The sequence below is a fragment of the Onychomys torridus genome, chromosome 1 (assembly GCF_903995425.1).
Source record: "Onychomys torridus chromosome 1, mOncTor1.1, whole genome shotgun sequence".
Taxonomy (NCBI): domain Eukaryota; kingdom Metazoa; phylum Chordata; class Mammalia; order Rodentia; family Cricetidae; genus Onychomys; species Onychomys torridus.
In genome coordinates this window covers 164,437,625-164,463,475 of record NC_050443.1, presented here as the reverse complement: position 1 = coordinate 164,463,475, position 25,851 = coordinate 164,437,625, and the positions used below count along the sequence as shown (strand labels likewise).

The following is a 25,851-nucleotide window of genomic DNA, read 5'->3' as shown; positions in this document are numbered from 1 at the left end:
ACAGGCAGCAGGAAGAGAGCAAGAGACACTGGGCCTGGCTTGAGCATCTGAAACCTCGAAGCCCACCCCAGTGACACATTTCCTCTACCAAGGCCACACCCACTCCAACAAGGCCACACCTCCTAATAGTGCCCCTCCCAATGGGCCTATGGGGCCCTTTTCATTCAGACCACCACATCATGGGCTGTTACAATAAGAAGCTTTTCTGATGAAAGCTTCTCTCTCTCCCTCTCTTTCTCTTCTCTCTCTATCCCCCTCTCTCTTGATTTTTTTTTCTTTGTCTCAAGTATCCTAGGCTGGCCTCACACTTGTTCTGTTGTAGGCTAGCCTTGAACCCTTGATCCTCCTGTCTGTTTACAAGTGCTGGAATTATATAAGTGTACTACCATGCCCACTTTAGTTATTAACTTCTGGTCTATGAATAACTTCAGATTCCCAGATATCATAAAATCCAATTTTATTGTAGGTCCAAAGGTTGTTCAAATCCATTGTTTCGCTGCCTTACTTTCTGTGGCGAGCACTGCTTCAGAAGTGCTCTGCGGCTCCTTTCAGCGTGCTTTGTGATTCAGAAGGCTTTCGTTTGCCAAGTGAGCAGGTTTCCGTTAGGAGGGTTTTCAAGAGCTCCAGAAAAGAAGGAAAGACCAGGTGCAGGAGCTCTGGAGTGAGGAGGAAACTCTGGTAGATGGAGGTTGGAAAGCTGAAGGATCAGCATGGGAATTGAAGACTTGCCAGAGCTGAAAGAGGCCTGGCTGTGTGAATCTAAACTGTGCTGTGTTCAGTGAGTGCATTAACTATCGGAGATTTCTACCTTGAAAGCCTGGGCTTTTTCTCCTGGATCTTGAGTTACTCTTTCAAGAGTAAGAGCTACACAGGGAATAACTCCATGCAAATATTCCATGTCACCAACTCCTAACATAGAACAGTCCATTGGGAACTGCTGAGGTGGTTGGTTCTTTGAGACTTGGCAAGTGAGATCTGGCAGGCAAGGATAACAAGACTCCTGTGTATCTGAGTTTCCTGAGGCTATTGCTTCTGTATGGAAGTGGGTAGCCTGTTCCTTTCTCTACAAATACTGCAACAACTACAGAAGAAAAAAATTGCATGGATATGACCCAGAAAAAGGAACTTTTCGTTTTGCTTGATATAACATGGTGAATTGAGGCTCTTAGAATGCATTTTTAGCTCTAACAGTTATATAAGCTTCTGTCCTGGTCACTTCAGGTTCATAAAACAAGCCCAAATTATGGACTAATTAATAGCCAGTAAGAGTGGTCGAAGTGTCTGTACATCTTTGCCAACAGCCATTATAAATATGGCAAGGGCAAGGTTGTGTATGCTGAATAGTTAATTTAAAAAAATGGCTGTTCTGTGGCTTCAGTTGCCCATCTCTTCCTGTGTCTTAGCCCAAGACTTGCTGTATCATGCCCTGGCTATAGATCTCATTATTATTGTTAATATTATTATTATATATATTGTGGTTCTGGGGATGGAATGTAGGGCCTTACCCACATACCCTGCCACTAAACTACAACCCCAGGCTCACATGATCTTAGGAGCAGTAGAGCTAATATTTTCTTTGTCCTAGACATGACATCTTTCTCTTTTCTTTATTTAAGAAAGGTTCTCACTATGCAGCTCTGACTGGCCTGGAACTCACTATGTAGAATAGCCTGGCCTTGAACTCACAGACATCCATCTGCCTCTGCCATCAAGCGCTGGCATTAAAGGTGTGCGCCACCATCCCTGGCTCCTTTTTTTTCCTAATGTATGTATCAATTGTATGTATGCCATCTATAAAATTCTTTCCTTTGGGTTTATTTATTATTCATTTTTGTGTGTATATGTGTGTGTGTGTGTGTGTGTGTGTGTCATGGGTGTGCCAGAAGAGGGTGTCAGATCCTTTGGAGGTAGAATTACAGATAGTCGTGAGCTGCCTTATATACATGTTGGAAACTGAACTTCGGTCCTCTGGAGGAACACTTTTTTTTTTTTTTTTTTTTTTCCGAGACAGGGTTTCCCTGTGTAGCTTTGCGCCTTTCCTGGAACTTACTTGGTAGCCCAGGCTGGCCTCGGACTCACAGAGATCTACCTGGCTCTGCCTCCGCCTCCCGAGTGCTGGGATGAAAGGCGTGCGCCACCACCGCCCAGCTAGGAGGAACACTCTTAACCACCGAGTCATCTTTGCAGCACCCTGTATTGGTTTGTATGTTATGAAGCATACAAAAGTAAATAATACAGTAATAAAATCAAGGGGAGCCTACTGCTCGATCTTCAAAAACAGGTATTATGCCGCTTTCTCTGTCATTCCTTCCTATTCGTTCTCTGGAATTTTATGTTTGCATCCTCTTACGTTGGCTCTGCTTTTAAAACGGTTAAAAAAATCTTTGGTACTTGTGTCTTTGGTGTTGTTACCTTAAAGAGAAGTCTGCTTGATCTTTAAAATAGGCACTAAGGTTGGGGAGTATGGGTTAGTAGTGGAGCTCCTTCTTAGCACAGGTGAGGCTCTGGGTTCAACTGGAGTGGGTTCAAAAGGCGTGGGCGTGATAATAGGAGCGATTCTGAGAGCACATCCTGGACAGATGTTTCACAGGCTACTAGGATAAAGAATAGTTTTCTGGGAGAATTCCTTTGCCTAGGAGGGAAGCAAGACTTAATTTAGTACCACCTTGATTTTGATTCATGAATGTGGTGTGTGTATGTGTGTGGGGGCAACCTTGGGTGTCATTCCTCAGGTACTATCCACCTTTTTGAGACAGGTTTCTTACTAGTTTAGAATTCACTCAGTAGGTGAAGCTGGATGCCAGTGAGCTTCAGGGATCCTGTTTCTCTGTCTCCCCAGAGCTGGGGTTACAAGCCTAGACCACAGACCTTTACATAGGATTGAATTGAAGCCCTCATGCTTGCAAGGCATGCATTACTGATGGACTGTCTCCCCAGTTCTTCCTTCATGCCTTCTGTGAATGCTCCTCTTCAGGATGGACGTCTTTGTTCTCTGCTGAGGTGTGGTTTGGATCATGTACAGAGAAGACTTTATTTTTTCTTCACAGATGAACACAGACTTCACAGTGGCAAACTCTGTCTGATTATCCTTACGTGCATTGCAGAGGTAGGTCTCACTGTGGACTTTGGGTGTGAGTTGGTTTCTTCCAGAGTGTTCTTTTCCTGCTTCATGCCTTGAGGGTCCTTTGTGTTGTCTGCCTCCTTCCTCTAGAACGTGAGCTTTCGTAACAGGGCCCTTGCTTTCATAGCTACTGTGTTCTCATTTTATGGCATACAATATAGACTCATTTAGCATTTATTAGATGAATTAGTAATGAACTTTTAGGTGGTTGGAAAATGTAACTCTTGATAGAGTGCTTGCCTAGCATTTATGAAAGCCTGGCTTTGATTCCCAACAACACATTAAAAAAACAAAACAAACAAACAAACAAAACAAAACCCCCCCCCCCCCAAAAAAAAAAAACTGGCATGGTATAGCACTCTGGAGGTGGAAGTAGGAAGATTACAGTTTCATGGCTTGTCGGGAGGTGGTGGTGCACGCCTTTAATCCCAGCACTCAGGAGACAGAGACAGGCAGATCTCTGTGAGTTTGAGGCCAACCTGGTCTACAGAGCGAGATCCAGGATAGGCTCCAAAGTTATACAGAGAAACCCTGTCTGAAAAAAACTGGGAAAAATTTTTTCAAGGCTTCCCTTAGCTATAATAGTGCTTTTGAGGCCAGCCTGGGAATACATGAGACCCTATTTCAAAGAAAACAAAACAAAACTGATATAGTAACTATGGTAGTTGAGAACAGGATGGATGGTTCTGGCTGGTTCTCCAAGCATCTCCCTTTGGTTTCTCTCTGTAGCTTTGGAGCCTTCTCCTGCCTCTGCCTCCCGAGTGCTGGGATTAAAGGTGTGCGCCACCACCGCCTGGTAAATATCCCCTTTTTCAAAGACAGTGTGTCTCTTATAGTCCAGGCTGCCCTTGAACTTCCTATGTAGTTGTGGATAACCTTGAACTTCTGATCCTTTAGTGTCTACCTTCTGAGTGTTGGAATTACAGGCACATAGTGTTCCGCCATACCTGGTTTTATGTGGTGCTAGGATTGAACCCAGGGCTTTATGCATGCTAGGCAAGACCATACCAACTCAGCTCTGCTCCATCTGTAGTCTTCTTGCCCTTAATAGTTCTAACCCAGAGATGTAAAACTTTCTAGAAAACCAGTCCTTTCTTTGCCCTTGTAGCTGCCCATGTTGTGTCTTTTGTTTTTAGTAAATCCAAGAAGAAGCTAAAAAAGTGTCTTGAGGGTGGAAGAGTAGAGGGAAAGCAGAGGAGAATGTTGCATCTTGGTAGTGAACAAGAGGTGAAGGAGTGAGAGGTGTGCATGAGTAACTTCTCTCAGTTCACTAGACGTGGGGATTGCTGAGCTGGTAAAGAGATTTGCTACCAAGCCTGATGACATGAGTTTCATACCTGGGATCCACTTGCTGGAAGGAGAGAGCTGATGGACTCTTGTAAGCTGTTCTCTGACCTCCACATGCACACTGTGGTGCAAACGCACGCATGTGTGTGCACACACACTAAATGGTTTTGGTTGTTTTTTTTTTTTTTGAGACAGGGTTTCTCTGTGTAGTTTTGGAGACTGTCCTGGATCTCGCTCTGTAGACCAGGCTGGCCTCAAACTCATAGAGATCCACCTGCCTCTGCCTCCTAAAGAGGGACTTACGGAGGAATTCTTTGGACTCATAGTTTGAGGCAATGTCGTCCAGCACAGCGGGGAAGACATGGTTGCAGGCACATGACTGTGGGATCTTGTAGCATCCTTTTCACAGTGCATCTGTGGCCAGGAAGCAGAGAGAGACAGATACTGCTGCTATCAATTAGCCTTTTTCCTTTTTTCCTTTTGTTCATAGTGAGTCCTTAGCTTATAGGGTAGTACCAGACACATTGAGGACGAGGCTTCGGTTCCTTAGCATAATCTCCTGCATGACACTCTCGTAGACACACACCGAGGAGGACTTCTCAGGGGTTTGAAAACCAGTCAGGTTGTCAGTGGAGAGCAGCTGTGTAAAGAGGCTTCTTCCTTGGAAGGCTCTTTTGGCTGGATTAACTAGCGGTGATGCCCGAGTATGGTGGAGCTTGAGCTAGTTTAGAGCTGGGTTTACAGCTTCTGCCTGTACTGTCAGAACTCCTCCCCTTGCCTTTGTCTTTTAGAAAATAGCCAAGCTAGTCCAGAGGGTGTGATGGTCTCTCACACGTTCCCTTTCTGTATTCTCTGTGGGAAGATGAGCTCTTTCCAAAAGGCTAGGGGAGGCTGGTTCTAGAAGAGCTGCTTATTAACAGTAGGTCTTGTATAATTGCTTTTCAAAATTGTTTCAAAGAAAATCTTTAAAGGAGTTATTTTTCACAAATTGTAACAGTTCCTAGTAATTGGAGTCTGTGGGCATGTCGGATCTCAGGAAGGTGTTGGGAAAGGGCCAAGCGATGTTTATTTCCAATCTTCTGTGAAAGAAGTTTGATTTTCCCTCAGTCTTTAAAAGCCAGAGAGAGACAGGGTCTTGTCTGCTTCAGTGCTGCCAGGAAAGCAGTTTCTTCCTGCTGTGCTGAGCTCCTTCCCAGCAGGGCACAGGCCTGCCTTATTCCTACAGCCTCATGTGGGGTCTGCACATGCATCCTGCTGCCCCATGAGAGCCTCCAAGCTGTCACAAACACAGCTGACTTCTTGGACAGGTGGAAAGGAAGAGAGAATAGGAAAACAGGTTCTTCTGATCATTTGTTTCAAGTCCCTGGATTTTAATTTTTATTGTATTTAATTTTCTCAGGGATCTTTGACCCGTTAAAGACATACTGGGAAATTGTACTCAATTTCATGGCTTAAGTTAGGGATTGATGTAAAGGTTCTAGGATTATCACATTAGCTCTCCTCCTGATCCTGAAAGTAGTTTATAAAGGTCCATGGATTTAAACTGATAATGTAATTTAATTGGCCAAGCACTTGACCAAATCTGGTGTTTAATCTCTACTTCTGTATATACTGATATTCCTGTAATCTCAGCACTCAGAGGAGGAGGTGAAGGCAGGAGGATCAGAAGTTCAAGGCTATTCTTAGTTTCAGAGGGGGTTGGAGGCCAGCCTAGGCTAGAGACCTTGTTTTGGGCTTTCAGGGAGGAGGGAGGATTTTGTGTGCTAGATTACAAATGCCTGCGTTCATGTCTGCCTGCTTGTGTGCTTTCCTTTATTCCTCTCCCTTGTCTCTCCCTTCTGCCCCACCTCCTCCATCCTGGTTTTCCTTCTGTCTTCTAAAATACATGTGTGTGTGTGTGTGTGTGTGTGTGTGTGTGTGTGTGTATGTGTGTGTGTGTGTGTGTGTGTATGTGTGTGTGTGTGTGTGTGTGTGTATGTGTGTGTGTGTGTGTGTGTGTGTATGTATGCATGCATACATGTGTACTCGTATGTCTAGGCTTGCATATAGAGATCAGAGGACAACTTTGTGGATTGCAACTATGTGGGTTGCATGGATCAAACTCAGTTCATCAGGCTGGGTGGCAAATGTCTCTATCCACTGAGCATCTCACCAGCCCCTTTCCTTCTGTCTTTCTTGCTCTTTCTGTCTTCCTTGCATTTCTGTCTTTCCACAGGGTCTCATATAGCCTAAATTGGGATTAAAATGGCTGTATAGTTCAGGGTGACCTTGAATTTTTGATCCTCCTGTTTCTACCCCCCAAGTACTAAATATTAGAGGTGTGTGCCTGCATGCCCAGCTGAGTTTCTTAAATACAGTTCTCACATCTCACCTTTTTTATCTTTATTAGGATCAGTATGCCAATGCATTTTTACATGATGACAACATGAATTTCCGAGTAAACTTACATAGAATGGTAAGTGTGACTTCCTTTTTTTTTTTATACTTCTTATTTTTAATAAGTTTTTGTGTGTTGACTGAGTTAGGATGAACTTGATTCTCAAGAACAAATGTAGCTGGATAATTGTGCCTAAAGGGCTCAGGGCATGATGGCTTTTCAGCAGAGCCACGCCTGCCCTTGGGGTTTTTTGTTTGTCATAGAGCTGTTTCTTGCTCAGCTGAGGATAGAAAGATCCACAACCAGATGGGTGGTGGTGGCACATGCCTTTAATCCCAGCACTCGGGAGGCAGAGGCAGGCGGATCTCTGAGTTCAAGGCCAGCCTGGATTATGGAGTGAGTTCTAGGACAGCTCGGGCTACACAGAGAAACCCTGTCTGCAAAAACAAAACAAAACATAAAAAACAAAAGCAAAAAAGAAAGAAAGATCCACAACCAAATTGCTACTGTAGTAATACTGGAGTATGTAATAATGTAGATTTTAAAAAATATCCAAGTCTAAGCCTTTTATTTTCAAAAGGCAGTATTTATTTAATTTTTCATTATTTTAAAAATTACATTTAGTATGCATGTGCTAGTGTGTGTATGTGCACTTGTATCTCTCTGTCTCTATGTGCATGTGGCACAGAAGAAGTGTGGGTGTGAGGACAACCTGCAGGAGTGGAGTTAGTTCTCTCCCTTGATCACGTGGGTCCCAGAACTTGAACTTAGGTTGTCAGGCTTGGTGACAAGGGCCTTAAACTGCTGAGCCATCTTTTTAAGCCATGCTTCCCCTGGATACTGAGTCCTTTGTAGCCTAGACTAGCCTCAGCCACACTATGTAGTGTAAGCTGGCCTTGAACTCCTGATTCTCTTGCTTCGAGCTCCTTCATGCTAGAGTTACAGGTATTTACCACCATGCCCAGCTATATAGTATGGTTCTTATTAAATAAGACAATAGTCTGCTTTATTTACCCGAGAGGTGGAGAGAATAGAAGATGAAGCTCTGGCTAGAGGTGTGTTAAAAAGTATCACAGCGTGGTTTCAATGTGAAACTTTCTTCCCCCACCCCAACTGCTACAGTTGCTGACTGTATAACTGCCACTATCCTTTCCTCTTTTTATTTATTTAGTTTTTACTTTAAAATTTTTTATCAGTGTGTATGAGTGCTTTGCTTACAGGTATGTCTGTGTACCACTTACATGCCTGGTGCCTGAGGAGGCCGGAAGAGGGTGTCAGATTCCCAGGAACTGGAGTTACAGATAGTTGTTGTGAACAGCTATGTGGGTGCTGGGAATTGAACCCCGGTCCTTTGGAAGAGCAGCCAGTGCTCTTGGGCGCTGAGCCATCTCTCTGGCCCCTGTAAATTGTATTTTTGTCACAGGCCTTCATTGATAACTCAGAAACACTTCCCTGACCTTCCCCTCTTTACCCCGTCACTAGAAAGAGCAAGACAAGGTAGACTCTGTAGATAGAGTAAATCTCTGTAAGAGAGATTGGATTGCATGAGAAACCATTGGAGTTCAGTTCAAGGGTGTGCTAACTCCCTTTCTTCTGTGTGTGTGTGTGTGTTTTTGAAGCCTATGAGACACAGGAAGAAGGCAGCTGACAAGAACCTTCCTTGCCGTCCCCTGGTGTGTGCAGTTCTGGGTGAGTGAGTATCAGAAGGGCATTTTCTGAGGCACTAAGAGCTTTTCATGATGAAGGTTTTGGATGATGGGCTTTTTCCTCATCGTGGTGACATACGAAGTTTTGTTTATCATGTTGTATTCTGTAAACCAACTCCAATAACTAGAGAGCTCAACGGAAGGATGCTGTTGCTAAAAAAAAAAAAAAAAAAAAAAAATCTCTCCTGGGAGGAAAATGAGTATGATAACTTGTCACCAAGATTTCAAATTCTTTTTTCTTTTTACATTTATTTGTTTATTATGTATGCAGTGTTCTACCTGCATGTGTCTATGCAGGCCAGAAGAGGGCACCAGATCTCATTACAGATGGTTGTGAGCCACCATGTGGTTGCTGGGAATTGAACTCAGGACCTCTGGAAGAGCAGCCGGTGTTCTTAACCTCTGAGCCCTCTCTCCAGGCCGATCTCAAATCCTTGCTTCTCTTTCTTGGTCTGCATTGGTGTGTCAGAAGGTCAGAAGGTTTAAATTTGAGGTCAAGACATGGAACCGGCAGAAGGTCTTCATCTCACTCCCACTGCTCAATGTCAGCTCCTGACTCTTCCTGGCTTAGAGACACTAATTAAGACTGTATAATAAGCTCTACTGACCGAGAGCCCCACAGAGCATTTCAGTCGATCTCTGTCAAACAGCGTGAGCTGGGATAGCCTGAGTCTCCATGTGGGGATGAGCTCCACACTTTCTGCTTTGCTTGCCTCCCTGCTCTAGTCTCAGATTTCCCTCCAGCATTTTGTATTTGTGCTATGGTATGAGATATGTGAGCAATGAAGCTTCCCTTGTATCTAAAGTTATTGGCAGGTCCTTCTAGAAACAGGAGAGTGAGAAGTTTAGTTTGTTAACTTATAAGAGAGTGAACCATTTTGCTGAAACTTAGTGCATGAAACATTTTACTTGTAATTTCCAAATGGCAAGTGTTTAAAAAAATGGCATGGCAAATAAATTGGATTCATGCAGATAGATGTTGGCAGAGGGTGTCATTCAGTGTGAAGGTGGGGTGCCTTTTATTGTGAGTACAAGGCACTTACAGCTTTGAGAAACGTTTCCCCCCAACTCAAAGATAAGAAGCGACTTTCATCGTGCCTGATGCCATTTTTCTCTATTTCCCTTTTAGACCTGATGGTGGAGTTCATTGTAACACACATGATGAAGGAGTTCCCTATGGATCTCTATGTGTAAGTGCCATGGTTCATTTTATGTGTGCAGACTCACTGTAAAGAATCAAGTGATAGGAAATATATGGTCTGTTTGTCTTCAAGAAAAACACACTGGTCCGAGAGATGGCTCAGTGGTTAAGAGTGCACACTGCCCTTCCATATGCCATTTGGTTCCATAGGACCTGAGTTCAATTTCCCAGCATCCATGTGGTGCAGCTCATAATAGCCTATAACACTATTTCCAGGCTTTCTGACACCTCTAGCCTCTCTGGGAACCCGTACTCATGTGCATATACCCACACACATACATGTGATTGAAAATAAAACAACTCTTTTCAGAAAGAAAATTAAGTCTTTAAAAAAGGAAAGGAAGGAAACATTTGTGTGTGAAGAAATACCAAGAACTATTGTGTTAGTCTTTTTAGAATGGGGAAAAGTACAACTATAATCTGGGTTCTGCATATCTCTTTATTATCACTTTAATTTTTTTGTAGTTGTTGTTTTTTGTTTTTTTGAGAGATGGTTTCTCTGTGTAGCTCTAACTGTCCTGGAATTCTCTCTGTAGACCAGGCTAGACTCAAACTCACAGAGATCCGCCTGCCTCTGCCTCCTGAGTGCTGGGGTCAGAGGTGTGCACCACTACTGCTCAGCTTCATTATCACTTTTAAGCCCACTGTGGAGATGTGGATAGATGACTTGAAGCAGATCACAAGAGACTGTTACATTCGGAAGATACATGGAACTGGCATGCCATGTCATTTTCTCTGTGCTAGTATCAAAGCAGTCACTAGTATTTAGAGGGTAACTAGAGGTCAAGAGAGACCTTTTGATCTGTTCTTAGCACACAGTGTCTTGATAACCTACATCCCTACTAGGGAACAGATTCTGTCTCCAGTGGCCAGGCTGAACTAAGGAGATCTGACTATCCATCGCAGTTGTTTGCTTGAGGACATGAGACACTCCTGAAAGTCATCATATTTTCATGATGTTTAGGCAGGCCATTTAATTTCCTGTTTTCCCTGCTGCTTTTGCAGTCTTTGTTTTGACACTTTTGAACAGCTGTGACACATTAATGTCACTCCAGATGTGTTTATTCTTCTTCCTTTAGAAGCAGCTCAGGACAGGCTTATTGGTGCAGGCCTGTAATCTTTGCACTTGAGGGGTGGAGGCAGAAGGATTAGAAGTTCAAGGTCATTCTTAGGTACATAGTGTTTTGAGGTAAATCTGAGTTATTTGAGACCTTGTATACACACACACACACACACACACACACGCACGCACGCACACACGCACGCACGCACGCACGCAGAGCTCAAGTTAGGTCTGACAACAGAATTAACACCTTCCTTTTCCCTTCTGAACGTGCAGTTGGTGTGCTAACTTGGCATATGTTATCCCAGTGTCAGGGTGTAGATATGTTGCTTGTTTTGGCTCTTTTGGGGGAGCCTGCCACCCAGCTCCTAAATAAATCACACATGGGGGCTTATTCTTACTTATAAATGTCCAGCCTCAGCTTGGCTTGTTGCTTGCCAGCTTTCTTTTGCTTAAATTATCCCATCTGTCTTTTGCCTCTGAGCTTTTCCCGTTCTCTTACTTCTGTAAAAATCTTACTGTTAATCTGTGGCTGGCTGTGTAGCTAGGTGGCTGGCCCCTGGAGTCCTCCTCCTTCTCTGGCTACTTCTTATTTTTCCAAATTTCTCCTTCTATATATTCCCTCTGCCTTCTAGCCCCACCTGTTTCTCTCTCCTGCCTCACTATTGGCTGCTCATCTCTTTATTATACCATCAGGTGTTTTAGACAGGCACAGTAACACAGCTTCACAGCGTTAAACAAATAAAAATAATAACCTTAAAATAATGTTCTACAAGATAGATATGTACTGAACTTTACACAGACCAGACCACCAACTTTTCAGATTGCTTACAAATTATATATGCTTGGTTTCCTAGGTCTAGTGTAATAATATAATTTTACTTTTGGATTAGTAAGTTATAGTTTGCTATACTTTTGGGGTGTTGTCTGGTGCTAGACTTTAATTCAAAGACCAATAAACTGTTTCCATACTACTTAGATGAATTTCTGTTTATGTTAGATCGAGCCTTTGGACAGTAGTACCCTTAGGGATTAGAAATGTTTTTGTACTGGGTGGTGGTGTTGCACGCCTTTAATCCCAGCACTCGGGAGGCAGAGGCAGGCGGATCTCTGTGAGTTCGAGGCCAGCCTGGACTACAGAGTGAGTTCCAGGAAAAGGTGCAAAGCTACACAAGGAAACCCTGTCTCAAAAAACAAAAAACAAAAAACAAAAACAAAACAAAACAAAAAGAAATTTTTTTGCTATAAACTTTCTGACTTGTTACTTTCTTTTCTTTCTTCCTTCATTTGTTTTTGAATTTTATTTATTATTATTATTGTTTTTGTTTTCCTGAGATAGAGTTTTACTACATTGCTCTGGCTGTCCTGGAACTCACTTTGTAGACCAGGCTGGCTTTGAACTCACAGTGATCCGCCTGGCTCTGCCACCAAGTGCTGGGATTTAAGGCATGGTTCACCACACCAAGTTCTATTTATTACTATTCTTTATGTGCATGATGTGTGTGTGTGTGTGTGTGTGTGTTTTTGTGTGTGTGTGTGTATGTACATGTGCTTCAACAGCACAGGAGACAAATTGACAGAGTTTGTTGGTTGGCTCCTTCCCCAATGGAGTGCCCTGGGATTGAACTCAGTTGTCAGGCTTGGTGGCAAGTGCCTTTATCTTCTGAGCCATCTCTCCAGCCCCTACTATACTATTAATTTGGGTTGTTGTTTTGAGACCTTAGCTATGCAAACCAGGCTAACCTCAAACTATGGTCCTCCTGCTTCAGTCTTTAAGTACTGGGATAACAGGTATACATCACCACTCCTAGGTACTTCCTAATTTTAAAATATGCTATTTAGCCAAGCCATGGTGGTGTACACCAGAGCTACGCAGAGAAACCCTGTCTGAAAAAAAAAAAAGTCTGTGTGTGTGTGTGAGAGAGATATAAACATACTGTTTACTTTGTATTATAAATCACTATGGTGTGTGTGTTGTATAAATGTACTATTCACTTTTCTATTATAAATCACTGTAGTTTTAGTTTCTCGTTTTATAACTATGGAAACTGAGGCTGAGTTGATTAGGTGCTTTTCTCAGGGTTATTCCTTTTTTTTTTTAAAGATTTATTCCACCATGTGGTTGCTGGGAGTTGAACTCTGGACCTCTGGAAGAGCAGTTGGTGCTCTTAACCTCTGAGCCATCTCTCCAGGCTCTTCTCAGGGTTATCCTTAGACTATCTTTTACACATGAATGCAGTTTTCCCCCCCATTTTGTTTTTAAGATGGGTTTTATGTAGCTAGGATGGCCTTGAACCCCATGTCGGTAAGAATGACTTTAACTTCTTATCCTTCTGCTTCTGTCTCCCAAGTACTGTGATTACAAGTGTGTTCCATCATGCTAGACCAAGACATTTTTTCTCTATTGTTTGTTTTTTTTCCTTTCCTTTCCTTTTCTTTCTTTCTTTCTTTCTTTCTTTCTTTCTTTCTTTTTTTTTTAAAGACAAGGTTTCTTTGTGTAGCCCAGGGTGTCCTGGAACTCCCTTTGTAGACCAGGTTAACCTCAAACTCAGAGATCCACCTGCCTCTGCCTTCTGAGTTCTGGGATTAAAGGCATGTGCCACCAGACCAGGCTCCTAAATTTCTTACTGTAAATCTTGGGCTGTCACTGTCCTTTATAAATGTATTATCTATTAGTGTACTGAAGTACTCCAGAACCTAGTAGTTTAAGATGAATATTCATAATTTCACAGCTTCTGTGGTTTAGCAATCTATGAAAAGTTCAACTGGATATTTTTAGCGTAAGACTTCTCCTGGATCTACAATTTCTTTATTTTAGACTGATTCTCATGTATTCCAGGCTGGCATTTGCTGTGAAGCTGAGGATGACCTTGAGCTTCCAATCCTTTAGCTTCTATTTACTGAATGCTAGGATTGCAAGCATATGCTTTCCAGGCTTAGTTTTATGTGGTGCTAGGCCTGAACCCAGGTCTTTGTGCATACAGGCAAGCACTCTACCAGTTGAACTGCATCCCTTGCCCTGGTCTGAAACTCGTGTACAGCCTCAATGTGTCAGTTTGCCTCAGAAGGCTGTGGAAAAAGTGTTAGTTGGGGCTGAAGGCCAGTGAAGTTCTTGGGTTGGAGAACTTGTTTCCATGCTCACTTAATAGTTACTGGTAAGTCTTGCATAGGTGTTTTCTAGATTTGTGTGTGTGTGTGTGGTGTGTGTGTGTGTGTGTGTGTGCGCGCTTGTGTGCAGGTCAGAGGACAGTGTACAACATTCAGCTCTTTCCTTCTACCATGTGGGTCCTGAGGGATCAATCTTGGTTCTCGGGCTTGGTGGCAGGCATCTTTACCAGCCGAGCCATCTTGCTGGCCCAAGCCTCAGTTCTTCACCTGGATCTCTTTATAGGTTGGTGGATATGGCAGTTAGCTTTCTTCACAGCAAGAAATCCAACAGAGAAAGGAATGTAGAGCTCTAGATGGAAGAAGCAGCCTCTGTTATAATTGAACACCAAGTATTCTGCATTTCTTTTGGTCACATGGATGTAATGTGGGGGGAATTATGCAAGAGTGCTTTGTTTGATTGTTACTTCTAAGTCATGTTTTGGAAACTCCAGTGCAGCAGTGTTGGGATGTGGCCTCATGAGAGGTTATGTAGACAGTGAGAGCGCCTCTCTCCTGAGTGGATCAGTGTCAGCTGAAAAAGGACTAGAGGTTGTGAGCTCACGCACACCTTCTCTTCCTACCTTCCTCCCAGCCTTCAGCCCCTTGTGTATGTGTGCACAACTGTGTGCAAGCTTATTGTCCTTATTTCTTCTGTCTTTCACTATGAATGATGCGTAGAAGATTCTCCCTTCCTAGATGCTAGCACCTTGATACTGGACTTTCCAGGGAACAATTTCCTTGTAAATTATTTCATCTGAGACAGAGGATGTGAGTTCTATGAGGCTAGGATTGCCAGGACTCATGTTTCAAACACTACCACAGTTGCATGGCTAATGAGTTGCATAAGCAAGATTCATACTCATTTCTTCTGATCTCCAGGTTGTATTCTCAGCATTATTTTGAAATAAGGAACAAAGGAAAGATATATAGAGAGAGTGACCATGTTGGCAGGACCTCGGGGAAGCTCCATTTGACCTGATCCATAAAGAAACCTGAGGAGTTTTCTCTATGTGGATGAGTAGGGAAAGATGATCAGATGGGGTCAGCTTGACTAGTTCAGGATTTTAGCAGCTTCAGAATGTTAGTGTCTGGAGAATAGTGTATAATTCTGGAGAGTTGAGAATAAGGTAGCTGGAGGAAGATCACGTGAGAGAACGTGGACGGTGGAAGAGCTGAGGGCGGGAAGAGCTGCATACAAGTGTATGTTACAGTGTTCATCTGCCACTTGAACGTGCTACCAGCTTTCCGTGGGTGTTCTGTACTCCCCAACCTAACCTGTAGTTCCTAACTTTGTCCCAGGATGTTTCTGTGTTGCTTTCTGCCCCACCTGCTCCCTGTTGACCGTTCTGAGGGTATGGAAGATGGTGAAGATGAAGGGAAGAAGGTTAGGCGGAAGGCCCCGCCCTCAGGCTGAGGTCACTGTCTCAGCCTGTATCCCGGATGGTCCAGATTCCCCTCCCCCGCTTCCATTTTCTTCCTCAGTTTTGGTATCTGGAGCATCATGCCCTTTTTAGGTGAACTTGTCTGCTCCCAGCCGGGCTGCAGGCCAGGTTGCGGCTCTCACTTCTCATTATGTACAGCCTCTCGGCTGCACAAAGAGAGGTTGAAAGCCAAATGAATTCCTCCCTTTCAGATAAGTTTATAATCCCCATGCCGGAGTACAGAAACACTTAGCAGCCAGCCAGAGCCTGGACCAACAGTGAGACGTTTCTTTCCTGTGTCTGCATGCTGTAGGGACGGCAGTGACAGGGAAGGTGCTCTGCATGGGGAGAGAGAGGCCTTGCTGTAACAGTAGAGGAGAGCCCCAAGTGTAACGTTCATTTCTGCTCCTGCTCTTGTCATTCCTGTTGCCATCCGTGTTGTTACCACAGGGTTTGAGACTGAGGAGAAATGAATTCAGGAAAATAAATCTTCCTAACTCACTCTTCCGTGGAAGACTTAAGCCCACTCCCCTTCTTTTTTGAGACTGGTTCCACAAATGATGCAGGAGAAAGGGAAAGTTAGAAGTTAGAGAAGGCAGGGCTGGCTTTTCTTAGACTAGGAAACCACTGTGTGCATGGGACAAACGCTCCAAGAAGTAGTCAGTTTGGAATCTTCTGCCAGTATGTATTTTTAAGGATGTAACAACTGTTAAAATTTTTTTTTCTTTTCTTTTTTATACAGTCTTGCAATGTAACCCAGGCTGGCCTCAAACTGTCCAGCCTCCTGCCTCAGCTTCCTGAGTGCTGGGATCATAAGTGTTTTTACCAGGGCTGGAGAGATGGCTCAGAGCTCTGCTTGTTCTTCCAAAGGACCTGGGTTAAATTCCCAACACCCATATGGCAGCTTACAACTATCTGTAACCCCAGTTGCAAGGGATCTGATATCTTCACACCAATGCACATAAAATAAAGTTAAATAAAAGAAAACAAGTGTTTTATCCTCTTTGGCATATGCCACTTGTTAAAATTATCATTATGCTTGGTAAATATCTGAGTCATTGTGAGCACAAGGCTAATAGTGAGCATACCTGTTAGGTGACTGTGAGACAGCCTTTTTGGAGTGTTGTTTTATAGCCTTCAAGTAAGGGGCACAAATTGGGGCTGTAGGAAGTATCTCAGCCCTGCTCTGGAGTGTCCACAGCAGCTAAGGAGTATGTTTGTCCAGGTTCAGCCCATGTGGGCCACTGGCATACAGTCATGCCATGATATGTGTGAGTGGTCACAGACAGGCAGTACACATTCAGCCATCCTAGTTAGCTGCCGCAACATTCACAGCTGGGACCTAATCACTCAGTTTTATGGAGATATTGATAGAAGCTTTAAAGATAGGCTAAGGCAAATCATCGCTTAAATGAGGCTATCATTTAGCAGATTGTTGTGAGAAATTTGTCTAACTAGGCAAAGATTGTTGCATTTGCATTAATTAAATAAAATTAACCTGAGTTCAGAGAGACAGGCTTAGCAGCTAGTTGACAGGAAGTAGCAGGGAGGAGCTTAGTGTGGGTTTTTTAGTGAGGTGGTGTGGAAGGAGAGGAGCTTCCGGGAATGGCGGTAAAGAGAACGTTTAGCCAGCTGCTACTCTAACTCTGAGATAGCAGGTTTTCACCCGAGCCTTTGAGTCCAGAGTTTTATTAGAACGAAAGAGATTTAGTTAAAGCTTCCTAAACCACAGCAACAGCCATTGTCTGGGGGCAGAATCCCCCCAGGAATCACCCACCCCGCTGCTAGTAGTTTAAAGCACCGACACCCTGACGAAGGTCAAACTGCAGGGGGTGGCAGCTCCGGCAGGATGAGATCATGTCACCATTTCTAAAAAAAAAAAAAAACCGGTAAGAAAATGAAGCTGGGCAGGGGTGGCACACGTCTGCAATCCCAGCACTCGGGAGGTAGAGGCAGGTGGCTCACTATGAGTTCGAGGCCAGCCTGGTCTACAAACCAAGTTTCAGGGCAGTCAGAACTGTTAAATAGAGAAACCCTGTCTTGGAAAACAAAAAAACTCAAAATCAAAACAACAAGAAGAAAAACAAACAAACAAACAAAAAAGAAAATAGTTTGGAAACTGTAGGTTTATTTGGGATTTGTATTCCTGGGCAGTCAGTCTCAGAACAGGTTAGATTTTTTTTTTTTTTTTTTTTTTTTAGGGTAAAAGAAAATTATTTAAAATTTGTTGATGTATATGCAGATGTGTGTGTTACTTTATATTTCTCTGATTGCTAAATATTTTATGTGGGTATGTATGTTATGGTGAAATAAAAAAATCATCAGACAATTTTAGGGAGTTGCTTCTCCTGCCTCATTGAGGCAGAATCTCTTTTGTTGTTTCCCCCATATTGTGTACTTGAGGCTTCTTGGCTTACAGGGTTCTGGGTAATTCTGTCTTCACCTCATAGCAGCTTGCTGTAGGAGTGTTGGGATTGTAGATGTGCATTGCATCCACGCTTTCTTGCATGGGTTCAGGTTAGCAGATTGCAGATGTGCATTGCATCCACACTTTCTTGCATGGGTTCAGGTCAGCAGGCATGCATGGAAACTGCTTTCATTGCTGAGCCATCTCACTGGCCTGGTACTTTGTTGTTTTGAGACAGAAGTCTTGCAGTGTAGCTTTGGATGGCCTAATACTTTCTTTTAAAAACATTTATTTTTATTTTATGTGTATATGTGTTTCATCTGGTTGCATGTACTACCCAAGAGGGCCAGAAGAGGGCATTAGACCCTTTGGAACTGGAGTTATAGATGGTGTTGGGCTTTGAATCTGAATCCTCTGGAAGAGCAGCCAGTGCACTTAACTGTTGAAACATCTCCAGCCCCACACTTAGTATTTTCTGTGTACTCCAGGCTGCCTTACTCTCTTGACAGTCCTCCTTCAGGCTGGGATTACCAGCATGTGCCACCACCCCTGCTTTAAATTTAGGACATCAGTTTACTACTGAGTCAGTGAACACTCTAGTGTTTGCCTTTGGTATGCTGTTAGGCACCGTAATGCCTCCAACTGGTCTCTTTGGCTCTCTCCGCTCAGAGGAGGGTTAGTTGTGTTCTGTTTCTTTTCACCTTTGCTAGGAGGCCCCATAGAATAGCCCTTAGTTCAGCTCATCCAGTGATCCTATTGGCCCAGAGACAGATGCAGTAATATTTCAGACATCCTTGCCTTAGACTAAGGGCACAGAATCTGAGAGTTTCAACTCTACCTCAGGAAGTATCCTCTACTTGAAGCTGCCATTCAGCTGCAGTGTACTTGAATATATTAGAGAAGCTTCTATAAATCAAACAGGTTGGACGAGAGCCCCCTCCTGCCAGGTTTTCCCTTGGCTCATTTGGTACTTCTGTTTCCCCTTCTCTCCTTTATTCTGTCTTGTTGGAACAGTTTCTAGAGAATGAATGCATACAGAAGATAGGCCTGAACTGGGTGTAGTGTCCTGGATTTAGAATCCCCGCTCTAGGGAGGATGGAGGTCTGCCTGGGCTCTAGAGCAAACCTTAACCAACAGACAAAGACAAGATGTCACCTGGAGCAGCCTGGGGAGTCCCCTAGTCTTTTAGGAACCTCAGTTCAGGTGAGATCAGGTATTTTGCTTTGTTGTAGAAAAGAATTTTAGGACAAGCCAGTAGATAGTAGATTTGGAGTTTAGTAAACTATTTCCTTTTCTTGTTTCTTTTTTGTTTGTGTGTTTGAAACAGGATCTCATATATCCTAGGTTGGTCTCAAACTCACTTTGAGTCATTTCTTGGACCTCTTTGCAAAGGGAAAAATAAGTAGAAAAAAGGACCTGGCATGATGGCACACGCCTTTGATCCCAGCACTTGAGAGGCAGAGGCAGGAGGATCTTTGTGAGTTTGAAGCCAGCCTGGTCTGCATAATGAGTTCCAGCCAGGGCTACATTGTGAGACCTTGTCTCAAAGAAAAAAAAAAGTCAAGAAGCAGGAAAAAAACCACCACCACCACCACCACCAACAACCACCACCCCAAAACAAAACCAGTACTGACTTTGCTATGAAAGGTAAGAGCCAAAGAGCCCACCCAGAGAAGTAGTCCTCAGCCTGAGTCGCAACCCTCAGGGTGGGGTGGAATTACCCTTTTATTGGGGTCACCCAACGCCATCGGAAAGCAGATGTTTACATTACAATTCAGAAAAGTAGCAAAATTAGTTATGAAGTACTAACAAAAATAATTTTATGGCTGGGGTCACCTGTGGAGCTGTATTAAAGGACTGCAGCATTAGTAAGGCTGAGAACCTCTGCTCCAGAGGAAGTAAAGCAGCTAACAGTGCGTTGCAGCCGAACACAATGAAGTGTGTTTGCTTCCTCCATAGGTAGGCTCCAGTTCAACTCTTAGTTTTCATCCTACCTCCACCTCCACAGTGTTGGGGTTACAGACGGTTGCTGGTGTGCCTGGCTGTTACAGGGCTAAGCTTGAAGCCAGACTGCACTCAGGCTAGGCAAGCTAGGCAATTCAGCCCAGCTTTTGGAAAGATTTGTATAAAATAGATTTTAAGCCCAAGATTTAAGAGAAAGAGACAGAATTGGGCAAGAAGTTAAAGGCCTGAGTGCATGAGTGAGCTTCCCTAGAGACAACCATTGAACTCAGAGTAGTCAGTGGTGCCATTTGGTGGGTTTTGAAGCATTTTTCATCAGAGGGTTGCTGGGAATCTAAATGAGATACTAGGTGTTTCCTGCAATGGATTGTAGTTGGAAATCTTCTCTCCAGGTGCCACCAAGCCCCCATGGTCCCATAACCCATGTATAAAATAATCACTCAGATGCTTATATTGCTTATAAACTGTATGGCTGTGGCAGGCTTCTTGTTATCTATTTCTTCTATCTTAAATTAACCCATTTCTATTAATATATAACTTGCCACGTGGCTCGGGCTTACTGGTACCTTACATCTTGCTTGTCATGGCGGTGGCTGGCAATGTCTCTCTGCCCCAGCCTTCCACCTCCCAGAATTCTCTTCTCTCTTGTCCTGCCTATACTTCCTGCCTGGCTACTGGCCAATCAGCATTTTATTTATACAGAGCGATATCCACAACAATGGATAAGGTCACTTCTAGAGCACAGGGATGTAGTGCAGAAAGTTAGGAGTTCTCCACTGAAACAAAATTAATTTTGAGATTTCCAGAAATATCTGGGGTAGAAGGTAGCTCTATCCAAAGTCATACACATTCAGGCCTTAATCCTGGTTCATTGCTGTTTCAGAATTATTTGTGCCAGTAACCTCTTGCTTCTCAGCTGGGGTGAGGCTTTAACCAGAATCTGGAGTGAAGAGTTGTCTTTCTTGTCCATGTCCCCATAATTTTTTTTAAAGATTTATTTATTTATTAGGTATACAGAAGAGGGCACCAGATCTCATTACAGGTGGTTGTGAGCCACCATGTGGGTGCTGGGAATTGAACTCAGGACCTCTGGAAGAGCAGTCAGTGCTCTTAACCTCTAAGCCATCTCTCCAGCCCCCTTTTTTTTTTTTTTTTTTTTTTTTGGTTTTTCGAGACAGTGTTTCTCTGTGTAGCTTTGCACCTTTCCTGGAACTCACTTGGTAGCCCCAGGCTGACCATGAACTCACAGAGCTCTGCCTGGCTCTGCCTCCCGAGTGCTGGGATTAAAGGCATGCACCACCACCACCTGGCAGTCCCCATATTTTTTTCCCTGCCTTATCCCTTAGCTACATACCATGTTCAAGGCTACCTTGGTCTACATGAGACCCTATTTCAAAAAAACAAAACAGGCTGGGGGTGTAGTTTGTTTGATAGAATACTTGCTTGGTGTGCATGAAGCCTTGGCTTTGATCTCCAGCACCCCATTAAAAACTGTCTATAATACCAGTGCTTGGGAGGTAGAGACAGGAGGATTGAGAGCTCAAGAGCAGCTGAGCGTGGTGGCACATGCATTTAATCCCAGCTAATCTCTGTGAGTTCAAGGCCAGCCTGGTCTACAGATGGAGTTCCAGGACAGACAGGGCTACACAGAGAAAGACTGTCTCAAAAAATAACAACAAAACCCAACACACACACACACACACACACACACACACACACACACACACACATGAAAACAAAAATCAGCCTAGGGGTACAGGGAGCCCATGTAGATTCAGTTCGTTGTTGCACCAACCAAGTAAAGAGTTGTGTTCCAGCAGCTGCTTGTGGTCCATTGTCTGGTCACTAGGCCATTCAGTCGTGCACATCACAGCAGCAGCACAGTGTTTGCTTTTACATCTGTTTCCGGAGCTGAGGACCGAACCCAGGGCCTTGAGCTTGCTAGGCCAGCGCTCTACCACTGAGCTAAATCCCCAACCCCCTACAGTGTTTGGTTTTGCTTATTTTGGAGCACAAGTTGGCTCGAACTTACTATTATAGCTGAGGATGGTCTTGAATTCTTTTTTGTTTTGTTTTGTTTTTTTAGACAGGGTTTCTCTGTGTAACAGCCCTGGCTGTCTTGGAACTCGCTCTGTAGACCAGGGGGCCTCAAACTTGACAGAGATCTGCCTGCCTCTGCCTCCTGAGTGCTGGGACTAAAGGCGGGTGCCACCACTGCCCTGCTTATTTATTTCTATTTTGAGGCTGTCTCACCTAGCCTTGCTGGCCTGGGACTTGCTGTGTCTCCAAGGATGACCTTGATTTTATGATCCTCCTGCTTCACCTTTTGAGTGTTGAGATTACACGCATGAGTCACCATGCCTAGCTTCAGAATTGATGTTTCTATTAGCCTATGTTTTATATATATGAATAAATATATATGTCTATAAAGTGGGTTTCATTATGATACTCTCGTACATAACATATTTCACTCGTATCCACCCCCTCTGTCCCTTCCACTCCTCTTCTCAGCTTTCCCCTTCCAATTTCATGTCTTCTTGTGTGTGACTGACTGTGTATCTTACGTGTGTGACTGTGTATGGTAACGAGGCTCGGTGCTGTGGGCCCGTCAGTGAGGTGCATTCTTAGTCAAGAAACCCAGAGATGAATGTCAGTGCTCAGCTCCTTTCTCGGGAACCTCAGCTCGTGGAGTGCGGCAGCCCACTGTTAAATCTTCCCTTCTCCATTAAACTAGTCTTGATAGTCTTTCTCGGGGATGCCCACAGGCTGACCTAATCTATTGATCCTTCACAGGCTTGTAGTGCCTGGAACCCTGCCTCCTGGCTGATTCCAGATCTTGTTGACAATGTAAAACATTACAATATTATCACAGTGGTTCAGAGTTTCTTTGGAGTTGTTTACAGGCATGGGTGCTGGGATTAAAGGTGTGCGCCACCACTGCCCAGCTCCAAATGGATTTTTTTTCTTTTAAAATTAATTCATCATTGATGTTTGTTTGCTTGTATGTCTGTGTAAGGGTGTCAGATCTTGGAGTTACAGAAAGCTGTGAGCTGTCATGTGGGTGCTGGGAATTGAACTCAGGTCCTCTGGAAGAGTGGTTAGTTATGCAATGGCTGAGCCATCTCTCCAGCCCCTCCAAACGGATGTTTTTTAAAAATTCATTTATTATGTATTCAGTGTTCTGCCTGCATGTCAGAAGAGGGCACCAGATCTCATTATAGATGGTTGTGAGCCACCATGTGGTTGCTGGGAATTGAACTGAGGACCTCTGGAAGAGCAGTCAGTGCTCTTAACCTCTGAGCCATCTCTCCAGCCCCCAAATGGATTTTTTAACTCAACTTAAAATACTTACTTTTATTTATGAGTGTATATCATGTGTGTGAGTTATTTAGAGGCCAGGGTGTCGATCCTGGAGCTGGAGTCATGGGCAGCTCTAAGCTGCTGTGTGTGGGTGCTGGTACTGAGTTAAGGCCCTTTGGAAGAACAGCAAACCTTGTTACCTGCTGAGGCATCTCTTTAGCCCTGATTTTAAATGTAAATAAAAACTAGGTTAGTTACAAATTAAATTTCTAAATTTGAGTTTAAGTTAGAGACTAAATGGTTTTTATATTCTGTGTATTCCTTTCCTAAGATTTGTATTGCCTGTGTGTATACTTGTGTACCACATGCATGCCTGGTATCCAAACAGGCCAGAAGATATTGGGTCTCCTGGAACTGGAGTTACAGACAGTAGTGAGCTGCCATGCAGGTGCTAGGAATTGAACCCAGGTCCTCTGGAAGAGCCATCTCTAGCCCCTTCAGAAAAAAAAAAAATTTTTTTTTTTGTTTTTTTTTTTTTGTTTTTCTGAGACAGGATTTCTCTGTGTAGCTTTGCACCTTTCCTGGAACTCACTTGGTAGCCCAGGCTTGCCTCTAACTCACAGAGATCTGCCTGCCTCTGCCTTCTGAGTGCTGGGATTAAAGGCGAGCGCTGCCACCACCACCTGGCCAGAAAAAAAAAATTTTTTTAACATTTTTTTTTTTTTTTTATTCTCTGTGTGTGCCCAATGCCTGTGCTGCATACACATGAGCACATAATGTAAAGCTGGTTTTCTCCTTCTACCTTGTAGGACACAGGGATCAAACTCACTTATCACACTTGGCAACAAGTGCCTTTACTGACAAATGAGCCATTGCACTGCCCCGCCCCCCCCACCCACCCTTTTCCTTTTTTGAGTCAGGATATCCCTGTGTAGCCCAAGTTGTCTCAGGCACTTGAGTGCTGAGACTACAGGAATTCGCCACCATGCCCAGGCTCCTTCTATGCTAGCTGTCTTTGGAGTAATTGTGATGTATCTTCCTCCCTGGAAGAATACTCAGGGAAAGGCAGCAGTGGTGTCCCATTCTAGGCCTCTAAGTGGTTGTAGCCCCGTGGACATCACAAATTGTGTGTATGTGCGGGGAGTGTAGAGTTGTGTGTGTGAGAGCCAGCCAGACAAAAAATTTGGCAGGATTATCCTTTTTTGGTATGTATATGTTTTTCCTTCAGTCTTAGTGACCCTAGCAAAGCTGCCTCCCCAAAGAAAGAGTGAGCTGTGCTGGACTCTGAGGCTCACCCAGGCTTTCTTTCTTACCGCAGGCGGTGTGTCCAGGTCGTGCATAAGCTGCTGTGTTACCAGAAGAAGTGTAGAGTTCGCCTGCACTACACCTGGCGGGAACTATGGTCAGGTAATGGTCCTGCTTGGATTTGTTCTCCTCCTCAGTGCTTCATAGGAACTCCTAGGATTCGCTCAGACTAGTCTTTTCTTCCTTGCAGTTTGTTAGGATGATTCTATTTTCACTTACACTATTTATTTTTAACATTTCAGTCTTGTTTGAATCTAGACTTCAGCATGCTATATGGTCCACAGTTTCTTTCCTGATCCTGTTCCTTCTCGTGCTCTGCACTTTTTTTTTTTTTTTTTTTTTGGTCAGCCTTTAGAAACAATTGATGGTTTCTTGAGTTCTAGGGCTAAACACCTAGCTTGGTAGAGTACTTGCCTAGCAAACATAAGGCTCTGGATTTGATCTCTCTCTCCTCTCTCTCTCTCTCTCTCTCTCTCTCTCTCTCTCTCTGGATTTGATCTCTAGTACTGAGAAAAAGGAAAAAAATTCCAAGAAGAGGATATAATTTGTTAGCCAGGCATAATGTCACAAACCTGTAATCCCAGCACTGGAGGGAGAAGCAAGTAGATCTTTGTGAGTTCAAGGCCAACATGAGATATATAGTGAGTTCCAGACCATCCTGTGCTGTGTAGTTAGACCCTGTCTTAAAAAACAAAACCAACCAAACCAAACTGTCTTGAATCTCAAAGATTCTGGCTTGTGTAGCAGCAAGGAGGAATCAGTGCAAACTTGGATTCTCACCCACTTCCATTTGGTAGCAGCATATGGACTGTAGGGAAGCGGCTGTGTTTCCTCAAGATGAGTAATCTCAGGGGGATGGCATTGGGAGGGGTGGGCATGGGGGCGAAGAGATGGGGGGAACCCTGTTCTTTTGTTACATCTGGGTTATTACTGTTTACAGACTGTGTAGATGGCACCACTCCCCCTGTGCCAGAGACAAAACAGAAAATTACAATGTTTACTTTCGTCTTTATATTCACCCAGTAAAGTCACTGCCACCCCTGCATGCGGGAAGTGTCTCTTCTCTAAGGGTACAATTACTGTTAGCCTGCCACCCTTTCTTTTGTGTGACTAAATTGGAGGTTTGGGGAAAGCAAAGCCTGTTCTCTGAGGCAGTTGCTTGCTGATAGGTCCTGTGGCTTTTGTGACCCGAGGCTATAATAGCTTTTCTCCAGATGATTACAGAGGAGGGCTGCCCTACCCATAGGGTGTTCCTCTGTATTCTGAACACAAGAGAGTTGTTACTGTCAGAGCCTTTGTAAGAAACAGGCCAGGAGCCCAGCCCCCTTCCATGGAATTCATCTCCCTTGTTGTGACACATGGTTTCCTCCCAGCTGAATTTGGCTTTCTAAATTTAGTCCTCCATAATGGGAAGTAGAGATCTTTAATTAATGGATTAGCAAGGTTTCAGCAGTTACTGTGTATGATGGTGTAAGGGAGGACAAGGGGATCACACTAATGGGCAACAGTGGCAATTTTAGTTGGAGTTTTGGGAAAGAAGAGTGTAATTATGAG

At 43.8% G+C, this 25,851-nt stretch overlaps 1 protein-coding gene across 4 annotated transcripts in view; it reads left to right on the top strand.

The window, feature by feature from the left end:
- The window catches only part of Armh3 (armadillo like helical domain containing 3), a 202,267-nt gene that overhangs the window by 56,381 nt on the left and 120,035 nt on the right, over positions 1-25,851 (top strand). For all 4 annotated transcript variants that reach the window (XM_036171070.1, XM_036171061.1, XM_036171079.1 and 1 more), the window contains 5 exons: positions 3,048-3,106; positions 6,798-6,863; positions 8,405-8,474; positions 9,621-9,681; positions 24,311-24,399. In XM_036171070.1, coding sequence (XP_036026963.1) covers positions 3,048-3,106; positions 6,798-6,863; positions 8,405-8,474; positions 9,621-9,681; positions 24,311-24,399 — 345 coding nt within the window. The remainder of the gene's footprint in view (positions 1-3,047; positions 3,107-6,797; positions 6,864-8,404; positions 8,475-9,620; positions 9,682-24,310; positions 24,400-25,851) is intronic.